Source organism: Lycorma delicatula, chromosome 3 (genome assembly GCF_047948215.1).
Source record: "Lycorma delicatula isolate Av1 chromosome 3, ASM4794821v1, whole genome shotgun sequence".
Classification (NCBI taxonomy): Eukaryota; Metazoa; Arthropoda; class Insecta; order Hemiptera; family Fulgoridae; genus Lycorma; species Lycorma delicatula.
In genome coordinates this window covers 114,845,237-114,867,792 of record NC_134457.1, presented here as the reverse complement: position 1 = coordinate 114,867,792, position 22,556 = coordinate 114,845,237, and the positions used below count along the sequence as shown (strand labels likewise).

The following is a 22,556-nucleotide window of genomic DNA, read 5'->3' as shown; positions in this document are numbered from 1 at the left end:
TGTCAGTAGCCATCCCCCAGTTTATGAAAAGATACAAAAATCTTTGCATGGAACTGTGCACTTTACAATTCCAGCAGCGTGCTGTTTGGCTGTGGTGTCCACGTGCACATAGGAAGTTGCATGCAACGCTGCGAGGGAGAGAAAGTACATTCAAGAGTACAATTAGAATTGGTGAAATATTTAAAATTAAAACATATTTCAAATGGTTTGTAACATACAGTTAAATTTAAGACTATAACGATAGCAGGTATATGTTGTGGACGTTCAAGAATACCGGTTTTGTAAGCTTCACTTGGTAGAGCTGTAATGCGTACGCGCACTCACGGTCGCAGTTCATGTTACATTTTGTTCCGTTTTGACCTGAAGCGGAGCTGACCCCAGCAGATGACATCGTATCGAATGTACGTTCAAGCTTATTGTTCATTCAACTTCAGTTATGGAGATAATAATCTAACAATATTGATTTGTATTCAACCTTATCTACTTTTAATAGTATTATTATATAATAATTTAATTTCTAATAAATTTAATATTATCTCTGTCAATATTGTAATTCCAGTAAAATTCCTATACAAATTGAGCCCTTTCATAGTGATGTGATAGCTTGGCATAAGTTTTTTGAACTTTTTAATAGTTTAGTCCATAACCGCAAAGAATTTTCTGATGTTGAAAGATTTTACTACCTTATAAATTTCTTAAGGGGTAATGCTATGATGTAATAAAAAATTTATCAGTAACATCTGAAAATTATGAAACTGCAATAAAATTACTTAAAGCTCGTTATGACAATAAACGGCTAATAGCAGCTAAACATGCTATAGAAATTATTAATCTAACACCATTAAAAAAGGAAAATTCTGAGAATTTATCTAAATTCATTGATCAAATTAATTCAAATATTAATTCCTTAAAGAATCTAATTATTAATTATTTAGAACTTATTATAATACAATTAATTACTCAGAATTTAAACTTAAATACTTTAAAGACTGAGGAGAACATTAAAAATAATGAATTCCCGAAATTATAACAACTTATTTCTTTCTTAGAATCTAAGTGTAAATTATTTGAATCCACCGACACAATTCAAGGTAATGAAAAAGCGCAGCCATCTTATGTATGACGGCAATAGAAAAAGATACAATTATTCCAAACCTAGTTCTAATAAAACTGTATTTTATGTAAATAATTCTAATAATTTTGTGTGTGCATTATGTAAAACTAACAACCATCAATTGTATCTGTGTGATAAATTTTTTAAATATGATGTTAATAAAAGGAAAAAAATTGTATTTCAGGAAAAATTATGTCTTAATTATTTAAGTAAACAGCATATTATGAAAGAGTGTCCAAGCAATCGTACATGTAAAAAATGCTCACGAAAACATCATACACTAATTCATTCAGATAAAACGCTGCAAGACGCAGCAAATAAATCTTCCAAGCTGAATCAAGCTCCCTCGACTAATAGTTCATATTGTACCTTAAAATCAGAACCTAACAAGTCTGTTTTACTTGCGACAACTGTAGTTAATGTCAAGGATAAAAAAGGTAATTTCATTCAAGCCAGGGTTTTACTTGATTCTGCTTCGATGATTTCGTTTTGTACTGAAAGGTTTGCTGCTTAACTTGGGCTTCAAACCGAACATGTTTTAATGCCGATCTCAAGTAATCTAAGTTAAGTGTTAATTTAAATATTAATTCTAGGTATGAAAATTTTAATTTTAATTTGAAATGTCATACACTGCCATCTATTACAGGTTTGTTACCGAATGATTTTATAGACGTAACCGACTGGGAAATTCCTTGTCACCTTTTTCTTGCAGATCTAATTTTAATGTCCCTGGGCAAGTTGATATTCTTCTAGGAGCTCAATATTATCTTACTTTGCTTAAGCCTGTCCAATTAACTGATAATTCTAATCATACCATACTTCAAGAAACTCGTCTTGGTTGCATAGTCTCTGGTCAAATCCCTACTAAATCTATTAAACGGAAAAATAATTCAGATTCAATATCACTTCTTGTTAGTAATGAACAACTTTCCTCTCAAATAGAGTGATTCTGGAGATCTGAAGAGATCGAAGATCGTTTACCGACTAAGGAGAATCTTTCCGCGAAAAACATTTCGTTGAAATACCTTTCGTGATGACCAAGGCAGATTTGTTGTCTGTTTCTCGTAAGGAAAACTGTGCTTTACGAGATTCGTATGAGAATGCAAGGCATCGCTTCAATTTGTTACATCGTAGTTTTCAGAAAAACGCTAAACTTAAAGAAGATTACTTCCATTTCAAGAATATCAAGAATTAGATCACATGCAGTCAGTAGATTTGTCTCCGTGTAAGGCTTCATCTGAAACCTTTTATTTGCCCCACCACGCAGTATTTAGTGAATCTTCCACCACTACCAAAACGAGAATAGTATTTGACGGTAGTACAAAAACTTCAAACGGCCGATCACTCAATTCAATTCTTGCTACAGCTCTAGTAGTGCAACAAGATTTATTTTCAGTTATAATTCGTTTTAGAACTCGTACCTACGTGCTGTCAGGAGATATTCCGAAAATTTATCGACATTCGCATTAATCCTCAAGATTTTCCATTGCAAAGGATCCTCTGGTATGATAATAATAACTCATCAATCACTCCATACAATCTGCAAACAGTTACTTACGGTTTGGCACCTTCAAGTTTTCTAGCTACAAGATGTTTGATCGAAATTTCTAATCAAAATGAGGCCTCCTTCCTGAAGCTTGCCAATCAATCAAGCAGGATTTTTATGTCGATGATTTGCTCTCTGGTTGTGACAACATTGATCAGTTGAAAGAACTGTACAATGATATTTTGTTATTGCTTAACAAATACGGACTTTCGCTGCACAAATGTAATTCAAGCGTGCCTGGTATGTTTGACGATTCTAATTCCTTCTTCAAATTAGACAAAGATGAAAATATCAAGACACTTGGATTATCTTGAGATCCACAAGGTGATGATTTCATTTATCAAATCAAACCAAAGGATAATAATACTTCTTACACTAAACGTTCTGTTTCATCAATTATTTCTTCATTGTTCGATCCTTTGGGTCTACTTGCTCCTACAATCATTCCATTTAAGGTCTTCATCCAAGAGTTATGGTGTGCAAACCTTCAATGAGACGAAGTTCTTCCCGCTCCGCTACCTGAAAAATGGATTCTCTGTATTCTCAGCTCAAATCGTCAAGTAATTTTAGGATTCCTAGGTTAGTCAAAATCGGTAGTTTCATTAAGAGTTATCAATTGCATGGATTTTGTGATGCAAGTAGCAGGCAACAATTACAGAACAATACAAATATGAGAATTCAGGGGGAAGAACTGTTAATACTAAATACTGTTACATTCAAAAACATTGAAAAAAAAAACAAATCTGTAAGAACAAAAATATAACCTGTCTTTGACAAACCAGTTGGCATTATTCTCATGCAGCAATCTAGCAACTGATAAATGACCAAACCAGCATGCTATCATGAGAGCAGTACTACAAGATGAAATACTCTGCATATTGATGGAAGCCCCTGCAAATAAAAGCAATGACATAAGCTTAGTATCACCAAGTCTTGCATACTTCATCAATGCTGTCTTCTCATTAGAATCATAACAATCAATTGTTGATGGCCTAAAAAGAAATAGTTTAACATTGAAAATACTTCCATCTATTTCAAGGTGTGTAGGCAGTACTAAAACTGTATATTCAGTATCATTGTTCTAAAAGCACATTTAATCAATTCTATCTTTAATTTTATCTATTAGCTGTTAAAAATTATCTTGAATGATTTGAAAATACTTTTTCTTTTTTGTCTGTTGACAACATTGTTTAGTATTGGCTTACTTTGGTCAAATAATACGTAGTTTGATTTGTATGTGTGAATGCTACACTGTGAACATGTAGTATTCAAAGTGTTTTTACATGAAAGTAAAATCAGATTAGTTGGAAAACTAGGTAAAAAATAATACATATACCCACATCTTAGAGAGTCTCAGCTCATACTGGTCTTTGTGTTGTTTCTCTGTACTCCTTTCATTATTTTTACCTAGACATAAAATCCTCAAAGGTTGGTAGGTTAGAAAATTTAAAGAGGGAAATGGGTACGATAAATGTGGATGTAGTAGGAATTAGCGAGCTTTGGTGGGTAGAGGAAAACAACTTTTGGTCAGGTTTTTAAAATAATTTACTCAGCTTCAAATAATGGGCAGGCAGGAGTAAGTTTCATAATGAACAAGAAGATAGGAAAAAGAGTAGAGTACTTCAAAATGCATAACAATAGAATCATTGTAATAAGGATAAAATCAATACCTAAATCAACAACGATTGTTAACATCTATATGCCTAGAAGCACCTATGATGATGATGAGGTAGAGTGTGTATACAAAGAAATTGAATGCAAATTAAACACATAAAAGGAGAAAAGGAGATGAAAATTTAATAATACTTGGAGATTGTAATACAAGCACTGAAAAAGGTAAGGAAGGAAATATGGTGGATGAATACGGGCTGGGCAAAAGTAATGAAAGAGGGGACCGACTTATAGAGTTTTGGACAAAGTATAATTTAGTAATTGCCAACACCCAGTTTAAAAATCATAATAGAAAAAGCCAGGTGATACTGCAAGGTATCAGGTAGATTATATCATGGTTAAGCAAAGATTTAGAAATCAACTCATCGACTGCAAAACTTACCCTGGAGCAAACATTGATAGTGACCATAATTTAGTGTTAATGAAATGTAGATTGGGGTTTAAACACCTGAAGTAAAGGTGTTAGATGAATCGGTGGAATTTAGAGAAGTTTGAGGAAGAGGAAATAAAGAAGATTTTTTAGGATGACATCGCAAGAGGTCTGCGTAAAATATATAAGATAGAAAATGTAGAAGAAGAATGGGAGAATGTTAAAAAGGTAATTCCTAAATCAGCAGGAGTGAACTTTTTTTTGGCGGAACAAAGAGAACTGGTAGAAAATCTTGGATTTCAGACGATATATTGCAGCTGATGGATGAACGTAGAAAATACGAGGTGCAACAATAAAGTAATGAGACTGATTTTTCTTTGCAAGATGTGGCAACCCTGCAGCTTGCGTAGGCACACCATCTTTGACCTTGGTCTAAAAGCTACTTCTAGTCCAAGCGGCACATTGATGCAACTGCTCAGTCGTGAGTTGTGCTGTAATAAGTGAACACGTGTTTGTGTCTCTCATCATAGAAATGAAACCGCAAAATATTGCGCAACGGTATGCCATTTCTTTTTGTGTTAAATTGGGTGAAAACGCAACGACAACTTATGGTAAGCTTCAGAAGGCTTTTTGAGAGGAGGTTATGTCAAGAGCTCAAGTTTTTCGGTAGCATAAAATTTTTAGTGAAGGCAGAACGAATGTTGAAGATGAAGACCGCAGTGGACGACCATCAACCTCACGGACAGATGTCAACTTGACCAGGGTGCGTGAAATCGTACGATCTGATCGAAGATTATCCGTGAAAATGATTGCAGAAGAACTCAACATCAATCAAGAAACGGTTCGTCTAATATTAACTGAAGATCTTGGTATGAGAAAGATTTGTGCAAAAATGGTCCCCAAAAATCTCACAAAACAACAGCGAGAAATACGGAAAAATGTGGCAGCCGATCTGTTAGAGCAAACGGAAATCAATACAGATTTGTTGAGCCGTGTTATCACTAGTGATGAAGGTTGGTTTTTCAATACGATCCAGAGACAAAACGCCAAAGTTCGCAATGGTGTTCAAAGGTGCTCAAAGGCACCCAGACCAAAAAAAGCTCGCATATGAAAGTCAAAAGTGAAATGCATGCTTGTGTGCTTCTTCAATTCCAAGGGAATTGTTCATAAAGAGTGGGTGCCTCCTGCACAAACAGTTAACCAATATTTCTACAAAGTAATTTTAGAAAGACTTCGTAAACGAGTTCTTCATGTTCGTGCCAACATGCTGAAAATTGGATTCTGCATTACGATAATGCGCCATCCCATACTGCTCTGTCAGAACAGCAATTTTTAACCTCAAAACAAATTTCAGTACTACCACAGCCACCTTATTCACCAGATATCACTCCGTGCGACTTTTTTCTATTTCCAAGAGTCAAAATGGCGGTCAAGGGACACCATCTTCAAACAACACAAGATGTCCAAAAAGCTGTGACGAGGGTCTTGGAGGATGTTACAGAAGATGAGTTCCAGAAATGTTACCATCAATGGCAGAAGTGCTGGAATAAGTGTGTGCAATCAGAGGGGAACTACTTTGAAGGAGACAGCACTAAACATGACTAAAACGGTAAGCAACATTTTTTTCACATCAGTTTCATTACTTTATTGTCGCACCTCGTATAAGAATGCTAGTGATGAAGAAAGTAAAAGGAAATATCGAAAATTAAGAAATACTATAAACAGGAAGTGCAAACTAGCAAAAGAAGAGTGGATTAAAGAAAAGTCTTCAGAAGTGAAAAGAGAAATGAGCATTGGTAAAATAGACGAAGTATACAGGAAAGTTAAGGAAAATTTTGGGGTACATAAATTAAAATCTAATAATGTGTTAAACAAAGATGGTACACCGATATATAATACAAAAGGCAAAGTCGATAGGTGGGTGGAATATATTGAAGAGTTATACAGAGGAAATGAATTAGAAAATGGTGTTATAGAGGAAGAAGAGAAAGTTGAAGATAATGAAATGGGAGAAACAATACTGAGATCTGAATTTAAGATTTGAATGGCAGAAAGGCTCCTGGAATAAATGGAATACCTGTAGAATTACTGCACAGTGCAAATGAGGAAGCGATAGATAGATTATACAAAACTGGTGTGTAATATTTATGAAAAAGGGGAAGTTCCAACTTCAAAAAGTGTTATAGTAATGATACCAAAGAAAGCAGAAGTAGATAAATGTGAAGAATACAGAACAATCAACTTAACTATCCATGCAGCAAAAATTTTAACTAGAATTCTGTACAGAAGAATTGAGAAGAGAGTAGAGGAAGTGTTAGAAGACAAGTTTGGTTTCAGGAAGAGTATAGGGACAAGGGAAGCAATTTTAGTGCTCAGATTAATAGTAGAAAGAAAATTAAAGAAAAACAAATCAACATAGTTAGCATTTATAGACTTAGAAAAGGCATTCAATAACGTAGACTGGAATAAAATATTCAGCATTTTACAAAAATTGGGGTTCAATTACAGAGATAGAAGAACAATTGCTAACATTTACAGGAACCAAACAGCAACAGTAATAATTGAAGAACATAAAAAAGAAGCCGTAATAAGAAAGGGAGTCTGGCAAGGATGTTCATCCTCGTTACTTTTTAATCTTTACATAGAACTAGCAGTTAATGATGTTAAAGAACAATTTAGATCCGGAGTAACAGTACAAGGTGAAAAGATAAAGATGCTACAATTTGCTGATGATATAGTAATTCTAGTTGAAAGTAAAAAGGATTTAGAAGAAACAATGAATGGCAAGGATGAAGTCCTACGCAAGAACTACCGCATGAAAATAAACAAGAGCAAAACGAAAGTAATGAAATGTAGTAGAAATAACAAACATGGACCACTGAATATGAAAATAGGAGGAGAAAAGATTATGGAGGTAGAAGAATTTTCTTATTTGGGAAGTAGAATTACTAAAGTTGGACGAAGCAGGAGCGATATAAAATCCGAATAGCACAGGCAAAACGAGTCTTCAGTCAGAAATATAATTTGTTTAAATCAAAAATTAATTTAAACATCAGGAAAAGATTTTTGAAAGTATATGTTTGGAGTGTAGCTTTATATGGAAGTGAAACTTGGATGATCAGAGTACCTGAGTAGAAAAGATTAGAAGCTTTTGAAATGTGGTGCTACATGAGAATGTTATAAATCAGATGGGTAGATAAAGTGACAAATGAAGAGGTGTTGCAGCAAATAGATGAAGAAAGAAGCGCTTGGAAAAATATAGTTAAAAGCAGAGACAGACTTATAGGCCACATATTAAGGCATCCTGGAATAGTCACTTTAATACTGGAGGGACAGGTAGAAGGAAAAAATTGTGCAGGCAGGCAACGTTTGGAGTATGTAAAAAAAATTGTTAGGATGTAGGTTGTAGGACCAAAATGAAACGACTAGCACTAGATAGAGAATCTTGGAGAGCTGCATCAAACCAGTCAAATGACTGAAGACAAACAAAAATCCTCACCTTTGGTTTTTGCAAGTGTTTTTCCCCATAAAATTAGTATTTTTTATGGGCCTATCCAAAAAAAAATTAGAAAATAATAAAATAAACTTCAAAAACACTGCATTAAAAACTAATACATTTGAATTCTGACTTTTTGAAGTTTACAATAAATGAAGAAGTTTATAAATTGTTAGTTTGTTTATAATCTGGTACTGACTTCTAAAAGTTGAAATTAAAGAATGAGACTGCAGTTAAATGGGCTGTATTGTACTCATAATTAAAAAAATAATTGTGAATTGTTAATAAGGGTTTATTGTGTTAATAAAATAACTCAATAATAAAGTAATGTAGCACTTATCCTTATTGATATGACATATATAGTAGCTATAGAAAAGAAATGTTGGTAGTGGATTTGGGAAAAAGACAGGATACTAACATCCCTGCAGGAGTAATAAAAAGAGTAAAACAAATACATAAAATATAAATATTTACACTATTATTATTATTATTATAAATATTATTACTTGTTTTAATAGCAAAAAAATACTAGTAGTAGTAATAGTTTTAGCAGCAGCAGACTATTAATTGTATATTAAAACACAAATTAATAAATTGTATTTATCACTCTCATTGCCAAAGAACTTGCAAGCTTTGTAATTATTGTTCACCACCTTACCCAGCCAGAAAGAGAAGAATTTAAACAACTCATTTTTTTTATTTTTTGGTAACATTTTTTAATGTAGTTTATATTTCTGTTAAGTAAAACGTTTATTTCATAACATAACTATTATTATCAGTATTAATAGATGAACCATTGAATTCAGTACATGAATAGAGCTTTCAAATTGAAGCATTTCAGTTCTTAGAACATAAAGACTTGATCTATTTATTATAGTTTACATATTTGTTATGCCAATAAAATTTTGCCAAAACAGATTTACATTTCATAAAAGTAATAAATTACTTAAAAAATTTTTCTACATGTTAATAAATAATTTTTCTTGGATAATTCAAGGATAAAATCATAATCAAAACAGTGACACAAAATACAAAACTTCTTTAAAAAAAGGCATAATAAAAATGGTTAAAGTACATATATTAATATATGAAAATAATAAATGTATAAAACAATAATATGTACACTGCTACAAAAATAAAATAAGAAAATCAAAAAAACAATTTAGGAGGTAATAATGATGAAAATTATTTCATATACATTATTTCTGTTCTTTAAATAAAGGGAGAGAGAGAGAGAGAGAGAGAGAGAGAGAGAGAGAGAGAGAGAGAGAGAGAGAGAGAGAGAGAGAGAGAGAGAGAGAGAGAGAGAGAGAGAGAGAGAGAGAGAGAGAGAGAGAGAGAGAGAGAGAGAGAGAGAGAGAGAGAGAGAGGGAGGGAGTTCTTTTTTCATTAGTAATATTAAAAATGATCAAGTGAATAAAACTATAAAAAAAACTTTTCATTTTATTTTAAATAAATTGCTGTAAAAATCACATCAGTAATTTAAAAATGGCCACTGAAATATAAGGATTCTTTCTCATATATCAAAGAATTTACAATTTGCAGCACAATTGTGCTGCAAATATATACTCAGTACAATATTCACAGTAAAGATTCTGTGAATTATGAAAAGTACTGCAAGTTATTAGATTCACTTATTTTCTCAGTTAACAGTTATATTTTAAATAAAATTAAATAGTTCAAAACAAATAAATGCAAAATATCCACAAGAATTGTTAGAATAACTTGATTTATTTCTGTTAATTGTAAGCATGCAGCTTCTATTAAAACAAGAAAGTTAACATAAGAAATTTTAAACAATTTAATATCATACCTCAGAGACAAAAACTTTTTAGCTAAACTCATATTTCCATACAGAATCGCCCTATGCAAACTGAGAGCAGAAATGTGTTCATCTAAAAAGTAAAATATATAATAAGAAATTTCATAATCTAATTCAGTAACATGTTAAGTATTCTACTAAATTCTGTGAAAGTTATGTTTATCATATTAATATCTTATGTATCAATATTTCCATTACTTTAAATGTTGTTAAATTAAGAATGAAAGAGAACATTTGTTGTTATTTAATTGATTTTTAAATTAAAAGGAATTTACTTTTCTAATTAAAATCTTCTAATAAATAGAAATTTCAAGAATTACTGTAACTGATAAGAAATATTTATATATTTTTGTTTTGAGTTAATAATTAATTCATCATATAAGCTTGAAGCTTGTACATTGATGCAATACAAATCGTTTTATTTAAAAGATAATAATTTATCAATTAAAAAACAATAAATGTACATATAAAAAAACATTAAATTGATATATAAAATAAAACTTTTTTAATATTTTAGTAAGTGATCTTTCTCTACGTTGGTTTTTTTTTAGAATTCAGATTTGTAAATACAATTTTTCTATCACCCTTAGTTTAATAGAATTGACATATTAAAGGTCTATAAAAATTAATATAACTGATGTTACGGGATGTCATAAACTTACATTAAAACTTCTTAGCATATGCGTCCTTTTATAGGTAGCCTCAGGTACATCTCAAATTAAAGTCCAACAGCATCTATATTAATACTCCAGTTGCCTTTGTAACCACTTTCCGACACTGAAATATCTACTGTCAAAGCAGTGAGTTCGAACAAAGCAGAGCAAGCAAGCAGTGAATAAGTAAAGTAGAGTAACATTTCACCTCTGATCAGTCCTTTATTTGTAGCCCAATAAAAATCCTCTCTTCAATTTTTGCTTCTCTTACATTTGTGAATTTCTGCCTTATGTACAAGAATCCTTGACTGTGCTTCATAGCTTTTACAAAATATTTTTACTAATCCCAGTTTGTTTGAAGGGATGGTAAAATAATATTCTTTTAACTACTAGAGGCATAATAATAATTTTTTTTTTTTTCACCAGGAGTTAGATTCTCACATTTTTGCCTAAAAAAGAGCTATTACTTTTAAATCCCCACACACGTTCTAACTGTGCTTTTTATAATTAACTTTTTCTATAACAGTTTTCATAACATCATAGGTTTCTTTCTTATTAATTCCATCACAGATAGAAAAAGAAGGATTACTATTATCATAAACCACTTTTTTAAGCTGTACTTGTAGGAATCAATGAAAAGGTGCCATTCCTCAGGTTCGTGAACTTGCCCTAACTGTAACACAAGCTTATCAATATTTATAAAGTAAACTAAGTAATTTTCTCTAAGTAATTCTCTTCAGCAAATATTGAGAAAAATTTTTCTGTTGCCTTTGATAGCCTGAGACTTTTATATTTTTTTAAGTAAATTCCAACCTTGCAATCTTGAGTTAAACGTTCCAAAGTTTAAATCTCTTACCAAATCAGTTTGCTCACCTTGTGCTATAAGATGTGGCTCAATGGGATTGTAATTTAAAGTCTGAATTTAAATATGATAGTCATCTTCCACAATGTCCGCTTCTTCATTACTGTTCACATGAAATAAGTTTTCAGGAACCTTGGGAAGTGTAACAGATTCAATGTTAGGTACAGTTCTGAGTGCAGATGGCAATGAAAGATAGAATAGTGTCTTTAGACTTCTTAGAAATTCCAGACACAATAGTTAGAAATTACAATTGATTAAATGATCTTTTAGTTCATGCCAAACCTTAGAGACACCAAATGGCAAGACCCTTTTTTCATGTGCCTTTTAGCCAGTCTGTTAAGTTGACTCCACAGTTACCATAAATTATATGATGAGCCCATGTCTTTTCCTGATCACCAATTTTACAGTCAAAGTACAATTTACAAGCTTTTTTAGCTAAAGGTGTAATAAATATTTTTCTTATGCTATTTTATATTTAACTTACCACAAACTTAATAATAACTGTCTGAATCATTTACACATTTAAAAGGCATTATGAGACTTCACTGATCATTCACTTAATAAAGTTATCACAATGATGGAAGAAATTATATTAATAAAAGCAGTTAGCTAACAAAGCCAACAAGTTTTAGATTGTTTTGAATTGTACAGACATGATGAATGTTGTTCAGGTATGCTTTAAAAGAGAAGTATGATGACATAATATAGTTTAATGTAATGATTTATGTTATAGTTTCATAGTTAGCAGCTTATTAATAGAATTAAAAATATATACTGAGCATACAAATATAAAGTAAATCTTGTAAAACAATAAGCATACGAGTATAATCATGCATCATATAACATCAACAATTTTCAAAATTTAAATTTTGGAATTTTTAAAAACATAAAGTAATGTAAAAATTCTGACTTCAAGACTCATTTTCAGCATTAAAAACAGAGTGGTTTCATGTATCTCACATGATAAGAAACAAAACTTATGTTTATCAGTGTAATATTAACTAGCTGATATTAATTTATTTAAATGATCCTTGGTTTTTAACAGACAACCTTTACACATTATTACCATAATACAATAGCTTGCATTATTTAGTAATAACTGGTTAGGAATTTGAGTTCTTGTAGCTATTATTTCATTGTTTACTGGTGCTGGCTGATAAAAGAAGCAGAATTATGCAGATAGAAGAAGGTATTTTAAGAAGGCACAAGGAATCTTCCAAAATATGAAAAACATAAGCAGGTAGTTCGAGTCAGCCCTACTGGGAATTCAAACAGCTGACTGATGAGGATACTAATTACTGAGCTGGAAAGTATAGATAAACTGTCAAGTAAAATGAAGAAGGTATGTGCTGTGATATGCCTAACTAAGAAACACACACCACCATCTACAATCCTAGACACCCAAAATAAATTTATAATCTAACACTTAACATAATAAAAGGCTTATCTTATCAGTGGATCTTATATTGGCATTCATTTCATCTTATTTAAAACTGTCAAATAACTTTCATTACCTGACATAATGCATAAGCTAGTAGAACATATAGACCTAATATATTACATTTTTATACTTTTTCATCTAGATTTATTCTGTAAGAAGAATAGGGAAGCTAACTTTAGTTTATATACATTTTAGCTATTAATTGGGCCCTAGAAAAGGCACAAGCAGAATTATCCCCAAATAATACCACTAAGAACACAGCAACCCTCCTCCTGGTTTCATTTGGCTTTCAAATAGTGCCAATCTTTAGCTCTGGGCTATAGGCAGAGGTACAGCAGCAACTGAATTAATTTCCATGTTACCAGCCAAGGAAAAATGCAAAGGATGAGGAAACAAAAAGGGTGGTAAGAAAGATCATCTTAAATAAAACCTCTGAGCAATTGGCAGAGTGATGCAGCCCTTTCATTAAAAAAATACCATCTCAGGAAATTTTTTTTTTAAATGACATTTAAAGTTTATTACTTTCAGTAAACATTACTGTGAACCTGGATCAAATCAAATGATTATGAAACCACAATAAATGTTATTGTTATCTCAAGTTCCATGAGTTCTGTCAGCATATTTCTCTTGAGATGTTTAGAGAAATGTTTGAAAACATTTCAAAATACTGCATTAAGCATTTTTGTTGTTATAATGCACAGTAATATTAATAATTAAAAATTTATAAAAATTAGAAATGTTTATTTTACAAAAATTAAATAGTTTATATATATTAATTAACTTACTGTATGCATTAAACAAATTATTTTAACAAAATTTTCCTGTTCAAAAAAAGATTTAAAAAATTCATACTTCTTTGGAATTATAAAAAATTAAGAATACCTTTAAAAATACTTCATTTTAAGACAGTTGCATGAACAAAAACTAACCATAGCTAACTGTAATGTTAGTTTCATAATATAACTGAAAATATTATTTGTTTTAGTAAGTATCACTTAAACTGTATTTAGTCAAATCTACTAAAATAGCAAAACTTAATTACACATAAGTTAATTTATCTTAATTATAGTGGTTTCACTATCATTCCACAACCTATACTTTAAAGTAGCCTAACATACTGCTCCATTTACAAAAATGATAAGAACAGTTATTTCAGAAAAATAACTTTATTAATTGAATTTTTTGCTAAACATTTTAAATCACAATTTTATTGAATTTTGATTTTCCAAATCCCCTTTTTCAAACCCCATCTTGGTGATAAAGTACCAAGTGTAAAGTGAATCTAAGGTTGAATTAAAACTAATCCTAAAAATACAGCACCTTATTTATTACTTAATTATTATTAACATCATCTGTGTTCTGCCTGATAATAGATCCCTTACACCACTGCTGATTCCATCCATTTCTGTCCCAAGCCTTCTCCTTCATCCCCTTGTAGTTTTCAATCATCACCACTTCTACTAACATCATCTTTCTTCTTCCTAGCTTTCTTGCTTCTTCTACTGACTCTTCCAATGCACTTGTCAAGATTCCACTTCCCCTAATCAGATTACTAATCTTTTGTGTATTTCCCATGTATGTGCTTTTTCTTCTTTAATCCTGTTCATTACTTTTTTGCTACTTACTTTATCCATCCTCTACCATTAAATCCTCTGTTATTTACTTCCATTACTTTAGTTTTTCCTACATTATTTTCATTCCATACTCTTTCATTATTTCCTCCAGGGCTGTTAATAAGCTTTGAAAAGCGAGTGCCATCAGTTAGAATTATCACATCATCAACAGACCTTATGCATCTTATTTGTCATTCTCCTCTACTTAATCTGTCTTCTCTCTTCTATTATATTATATTCTTTATCATATCTTCAATGTAAATGTTGGTATAGGTGAGAGGCAGCATCCGTCCTTGTTCAACAGCTAGACCTAGACCCTCCCAGTTAGTCTCAACAGAGACTCATTCTTCTTCCTCTATCTAAATATCTTTTTCACCATTCTTAGTAGGCTGAAGACATTTCTGGCTCCTTTCCATTTCCTGAAGCCAAACTATTCCTCTCCTGCATTCTCTTCCATTATTCTTAGCAATCTCCAGTTCATGACTCTTAAAAATATTTTAGCAGTAAACTTAACGTTCTGTGTTTTTAATATTTTCTGGTGCCTGTTTTTTTTTGTTTTTTTAACTGGTAACATTACCATTTTCACAAAATCTTCGAGCTGATGGTACGTCCTGTTACTTAGTTTAACTGTTTCTTCTACTCTTTCCTCATTTAAGCATTTTTAAAATTTTGTGGGACGTGTATCTACTCCAGTCAATTTTCTTCTTCATTTCTTTAATTGCTTTCTGTACTTCATTTTTTAAATTTGATGGTCTTTATCTTCTTCAGCTACCCTCCATTATTTTTCTATGTTCAGTTCCTCAGATTTCTTTCTTGTCATATACAGGTCCTTCACATATTCCTTCCATCTTTCTCTTACTTCTTTCTCCTCAATGTAGAGTTTTACCATCCTTATCCTCAATTTCTCTCACATTACATTTATCCCTGCTCTTCACCTTCCTATACATCATATCATAGTGGCGTTTCTTTTCTAGATCCTCAGCTTTTTGTATTTCTCTTCTTAAATGACTGTTTACTCTACAATACATCACTCTTTCATTTTCTGCTGTCTTATTCTTATACCACCTTCTTTCTTCCATTTTTCTTTAGCATTTCTGTTGTTTCCCATAGTTTCAATTTCCCTCATAATAGCCTACTTCTTTCTCTGCTGTTTTTACTATAGCATCTTTTTATTCTCATTCAGGTCTTCTCACTGTTCTCATTTTCCTTTTTTCTTTTCTTAATTGTTTTAGCTATATTCTCCCATTATTTCCTCATCCAATTCCTTCAACTTTTCAAGATCCATGTTTTAACTACCTTTGCTTCCTCTACTTTCTTTAAAGCTATTCTCAATCCCATTATAGCACTCAATCACTATTGATATCTGCATGGATAATCCATTGAGTTTCTTAACCATACTTCCACATCCTTCATCTACTAAGATATGATCTATCATCTGACAGCAAGCTTTATCCCCAGAGAATACCCATATATATATCCTCCTTTTATAGTTTTTGAACCAAATGTTGATTATAAATAACTTTTTCTCTTGGCAAAATTCTACTAATCTGTATCCCCCTTGCATTTATTGTCACTATTAAGCTGAGTATCAGCCAGTTTATCCAGTACATTAACCCAGTGATGATAGACTCTGTGATGAAAAGGGACCAATAGTACTTTACCTAACCAACAAAAAATACATTCATCTTTGGGTCTCACACAAATTCAGTAACCCATGGTAATATCTGGTCTCCCATATCAAAACACAAAAAAATTCTCAGGATAACCAATATATGTCTTAGCAGGATATCATGGAAAGTTCCCTGGCATGTCCCATGCATTTTATGGGCACCCATCTCTTGGACAGAAAATTACCAGTCTTGGTGATATGTAATAGAATATATAGCATATATAGCATGGAATATTTGAGATCTGATTCTATAATCTCTACGTGAACATGAAGACATCAGTTGGGATCTTATTATGATGTACTTAATACAAATGTCAGGCTATGAAATTTTGGTATTAGTGTAGTAAGCAATCTACCGTTGTAGTTGGTTCTTAGATGGCACCACTGAAACACTATATTGAAATAAAAAAATAAAATTATAAATATAATCTAACCAAACTTAACCTACGCTTGCTTCGCTCGCTAACCTTGACTAGCAAGCATAGGTTAAATTTGGTTAGATTTTATTTATTTTTCATTTAAATATAGCATTTCAGTGATGCCATCTAAGAACTAACTAACTACACTGAAATTTTTACTTCACAGGAAACCTTGAAACATTGAATGGACACTTTTAAGTACAGTTGAAGGTTATGCTATTGAAATGAATGGTGAAGTCTAAATAAATCATATGTAAATTCTATTTAAATTAATACATAATTATTCATAATCTTCACATCAGGAAATGGTAGGTGTCCTACTCTTGTAATAATAGAATTATTCTTATATATGTATATGCGACTAAAATGTCACCATTTTTTTCCACAATGCTGTTACCATGTAAATTATTTACAATTTTTAAAATGCAAATAAACTGAAAAATTAATGTAGTTCAATGTAATATTTTAAAGAAACTTCATATAGCACAAAAACAATTGAATAGTTTAACAATAAATCTGGGACAGGTTAACTAATTGAACATTGAAGGTAATCTCAGATAAAAATCAGAGTAATACAGACTCTGCACAACAACACAGTGGCTACAGTTAACGTTAGTTGGCTAGGTGCATTGATTAAGCTTTGCAATGCCTTGTTTAGTAATTTCAAAACGGCAAGAATATCAAAACTGAGGAATTAAAATTATTTTTATTTTTTAAAATCATAAGACTTCATTTAGCCAATAAAAACATCACATGAAAAAAATCTTAGAAACACATTTATCATTTTAAATCTCAATTTAAAGAGTAAAATTATAAGTTGTCCTGAAAATGTAATAAGTTATTAAGTATTCATCTTACACGTGTTATTAAACGTAAAAATATAATTAAATTACTGGGAATTTTATATTTTTCCAGGATTTTGTAGAATGTTGCATGGATGTGCCACTTACTTGGAAGAACATAGGATATTAATGGTATATCGCATAACTGGGGATATTCAAGATACTCTTGAGATGTTTTTTTAGTATATCGTCTGGATGCCTCCTGCACACCCAGTTTATGTATTGGAAGTATGGAAAAAGCTTCCGGTACCCCAGGACTTCATGAACTGAATCAGATATCATATATTGTAGCGTTTTTCAGTCTCACATAAATGAAAAGATATTTCATTGCTAAAGATTAGTGATTTCCCAAAACTATAAGTTTCTCCAATATTTTGATGCATAAATGAAGACATTCTTCTTTATTATATATACTGGAATCAAGCAACAGCTGAAGCTTGTGGGGTTCAACCATCAGTCTCTTACAAAGAAACTGTTGTTTGTGAGATATTGAGCTGAAAGCTTGCACGTGTTCAGTTTACAGAATTTGCGTGGTCTACATGTACTGATACATTTAAAATGCTGTTCTGTTTTTATTTTACCAGCATACATTGACCAACGAGGCTGTACAAAGGCATCATGTTGAAATTTTAAATGCGCTTTCATCCAAAAATTTCTTGTACCACTTCATGCTACTGTTGCACACTGGCAGATTTCCTAAAACTCTGCTCTAAATTGACAGTCCTCTGTCACAGCTGGTATTTTCATTTTCTAATGGAAAATGCCTTTTTACAGTGACTCAGAATCATCTTTCCTATTACTACATCATGGTGGAAAACTATGGCAACTATGCAATCAATAATTTTAAGAATTTACCTTCATAATTTTTATAATAAATAATTTTTAGTCATAACTTTGAAAATGTTTTACAAGCTTAGTAACAACTCTGTATAACAGAATGTAATTATGCAGCCAACTGAAATAGCCTGTTAGTTCTCAAGCCTTGTCTAATTACTGATTAGATCTTAAAATGTAAAGAATTAAACCTTCTCCCAATAATATCTTAATCCCTAAACATGAACCCTTTTATGTTAAACCAATCTGAAATATAACAAAGCTAAAATTTGCACAGATACTGACAATTTAGCTAAATTTTATTTACGGAATAAAGCAATAAATAAAGTAACATGCTATAACAAAATACCTCAACTAACTGGGTTATGAGGCATGATTTTAAAATAAGTTCAGTTTTGAATTTGTCGCCTACATGCACAATATAAACAGATGGCGTTTGCATAGCTCAGTTATTTCAATCAATAATCGGCTGTTAGTTGCTCATTTACAATGAGTATTAAAATGCATAATCCTGACAAATTTGAAGTATGAAGAGTAATCTGATATATGAAGGTAAAGAAAAAATTTTGTAGCAGAAATTCACTGACAAATTTGTGATGTTTACAAGCCAAATATTATATGTGACACTAAAGAAAACTGTGGTGGCGTTCATTTCGAGAAGAGCAAATGAACGTTCATGAGGAAGGAAGTAGCAGCCTGCTGTCAATGAAAACAGATAATTTGATTGAAAAAGTTGCCGAAAATTTGAGAAAACTGGTTCATCACCATCTCAAAATTGTCTTTAATGTTTCACAATCTTTAATTTATGAAGTTTTAATTGTTAAATTGAACTATAAAAAATTGTGTACCAGATAAGTGCTGAAGATATTAACTGAAACACACAATAAAAAACGTTTTGTTGCAGCACATGAATTTTTGCGGCAGGAAAATGAAAGTGATGAACTGTTTGATCACATTGTTACCATTGAAACCTGAGTTTTTCATTTGAACATTGAGACAAAACGCAGTCAGTGTGATGGCGCATTCATCATCTTGACTGAAGAAGTTCAAAAAAGAACGTTTGGTAAAGAAGCGTGTGGCTACTGTGTTTTGGGACAAAAAGGGTTCCTTGTTTGTCAAATTTAGATATTGCAGAACTACTGTGAATGATGATAAGTACTGCAAAACGTTAAAATGTCTCAGAAGAGCTGTAAAAAACCAATGACGTGGGATAAAAATTGGAAAATTTCTGTTAGAAAATCTTCACTCATTCACCCTATAACCCTCACTTAGCTCCCAGTGATTATTTTATTTTTCTTCGTATTAAATAGTGGCTTACATCACAATGATAACAAATTGAAAAATAAATATAGTTTTTATGAGTAAACAATAAAGTTTGTTCATATTTTTCAGTTCTGTTTTTATCTCAAAATGGATCTTCCTCTAAAAACCCCTCATATTGCTTACCATCTGTTACACCTCAATGAATAACATTTTTCTCTATCACTGGTTGAAATTCTCCAAACTGTACTATGCAATTACAACTTTAAGAAAATAATATAGAATTTAGAAATACTCTTAATTTAAATAAACATACCATTCTTCTTTCTTTTCTTTTTTTAAATTTATCTTTGTTTAATTACTCAGATTTAAATAATATTCAAATCAGAAAACACCACAGAATTCTGTAATTTTAATCACTTGTTTGAAAAAAGAAAAGTAAAGAAAAGTAATCAACCAAAAAAAATGAACAGTCCAACCACCAAATTTATAAAAAAAGAAGATCCTACATCTTTTGTTTAAAACATATTACTGTATGTTAAAAGTTAACATTATGGACAATGAAAACTTTCAAACAAGCTATTTATTACTTATGAAGATACTTATGACATTACCTTTAGTGATTGCCCTTATAGTAGAACTCCAAATAATATCTGCCTCTGAATTACCATTTGGTTTCACTATTCCAACTCTAAAATTATAACATTCTTGCGGAGCTAATTGTTTTATTTCTACTTCTGTTCTAAAACCCCTAAAATTTAAAAACATTTATTCACTTATATTTATATATTTTATACAAAATGTACTTCCTTAACCAGAACAGCATAAGTACATAATACTAAGAGTATAACTCGAGATCTGCAAAATTATTACAACACATGGCATTACAGCAGATCCCAGTTAATTCAAACCAAATTAATGAATAAAAATAACTATATAAATACACTTAAGAAAAAGATAAATAAAAGAAATTATAAAATTCCAATATTCTGAATATTTTATACATACTAACTTTAACTTTCTAAAAATACAGTTGCAATACAAATAATTGCCAGCCTCCATGGCAGAATGGAAGCATCCCAGATTTTCATCCAAAGGTCCCAGGTTGAAAACTCCATAAGCGTAGCATTTTTTTATACACCAGAACATTTTATACTGTTTGATTCTAAAAAGCCAGCCATTTCATCTTTTCTTTGGATGCAGAATAGATGATTGTAAGGAATAAAGCTTACAAGCAGTAAAGGAATAAAGCTTACAATAAAGCAGTAGTTTTGGAAAAGAGATTTTGTTAAACAAAATGCCTCATGAATGGTTGTATTTCAGAAAGTCTGAAAAATCATTAATGGGTGCAAGCAATTAAATAAAAGTGATTCTAATTTTCCTTTAAGTGACTTAGAGTTTATCCGATCCAAATGTAAATACAAAAAAAAACAATTATTGCATACCAGCATAGTCAATTTTTGAAAAAACACCTCATAAAATTAGGACACATATATAGAAACATTAATCATGACTTGCAAATTTGATTTTAGCGGATAAAACTAAAATCTCAACACAATTTATCAATATGAAATTCTCCAATGCAATAAACTTGGTAAAAGCAACATATTAAATAAACAAACACTTCATACACTATAATATATCATTTAACTACTTGCTTAACAGACTTGTTAATCTTTTTAAGTCAGTCACCCATTAACAACACCATCATTAACTTCACTGAAGAAGGAACTTTTCCTCTATTGAAGGAAGTTATTCTAATCTATAATAATCAGTCAAACTAATTTTTAATAATTTTATAAGCTTACAAATTAGTAAGATTATACTTATATTTTAAAGTTTTCTCGCAGAACAGCTTGTCCTCTTTAATTTTTATTTACCATTATTTACATAAAATTAAACTTCTTCAATTAGATGATTATGCATCAAACAAGCTTAAAACTTGGACATACAAATAAAGAATGGAATTTTGCAGAAATTGAAAAATGCCAAGCTGAACTGAACATTTGCTGCCAACTCATCAATATATAAAATTATTGATACCTCTTTTTTTTCGTTGATACCAAATATTTTTTTTTATCTGTGCAAATAGAAAAATCTAGAATGTCAACAGATAAATTAGCCTTACTCCAGTTATGGACAGTTGTATTTACTTATAGCCATAAGTATTGAAACTTAAAAAAAAAACAGTAATGCAATCTAAATGTTAGAATATCAATGTTGAGTGAACAAGACATTTTAAAATAGTAACTAACCTACCAGTATTTTGTAATCCATCCCCACAGTCGCTCTTTAAGCTGAACTTTATAAGTAGGTTTATGTTTGAAATTGTTCACTGCATTCCATATTAATGTAATAGAATTTCTAGTGCTTGCTTTTGATGACAATTTTAATGTACAATCTTCATCACAAATATCATTCTAATTAAACAAAGCAAAAATTCAAATTAACATCAAATTAAAATAATTAGTAATTATTTAAAGTTACCTACTAGAGATTTATTAAAAATCTTTTTTAATTCATAGTTATTATTTTACCCATTTTCAAATTAGTGTTTAAAGCTTGCTAAATGCAATGCTTCAGGAATTTAGTAATAACACCTTGAATATTAGAAACAGAATTACTCTTCATTGAAAGGCTAATTGAGATAATAAACAACTTTTCATTAACAAATGTGACATCTTTCATTCTTTTCACAAATTCCAAGTCATTTTATGATGCTGAAAATTTACAATGTCTGCAAATATTATCATGTATACAAAAATTTGTGCAAATACATTTAAGATAAAAAAAACAAATAATATAATATTTTAAAACAATTAAAACTAAAAATTCAAAAATTGATATTTTAACAGAAATTTACTAAGAACCATTTGTTATGTGCATTTAAAATTTATGCAATAAAATAACTAACATTTATGCAAGCAAAAATTTCTGAAGACAT

At 30.9% G+C, this 22,556-nt stretch overlaps 1 protein-coding gene across 6 annotated transcripts in view; it reads right to left on the bottom strand.

Annotated features, from left to right (window-relative positions):
- Positions 1–22,556, bottom strand: part of LOC142321911 (palmitoyltransferase ZDHHC13-like) — a 260,499-nt gene that overhangs the window by 16,036 nt on the left and 221,907 nt on the right. For 2 of the 6 annotated variants that reach the window (XM_075360422.1, XM_075360421.1), the window contains exons 3-6: positions 21,872–22,032; positions 20,227–20,363; positions 10,011–10,092; positions 3,425–3,551 (exon numbers count right to left, since the gene is read on the bottom strand). In XM_075360422.1, the coding sequence (XP_075216537.1) occupies positions 3,425–3,537 (113 nt within the window). In that variant the 5' untranslated portion in view covers positions 3,538–3,551; positions 10,011–10,092; positions 20,227–20,363; positions 21,872–22,032. Of the gene's footprint in view, positions 1–3,424; positions 3,552–10,010; positions 10,093–20,226; positions 20,364–21,867; positions 22,033–22,556 lie in introns of those variants that run through there. The other 4 variants (XM_075360423.1, XM_075360425.1, XM_075360424.1 and 1 more) reach the window with 4 other exon arrangements.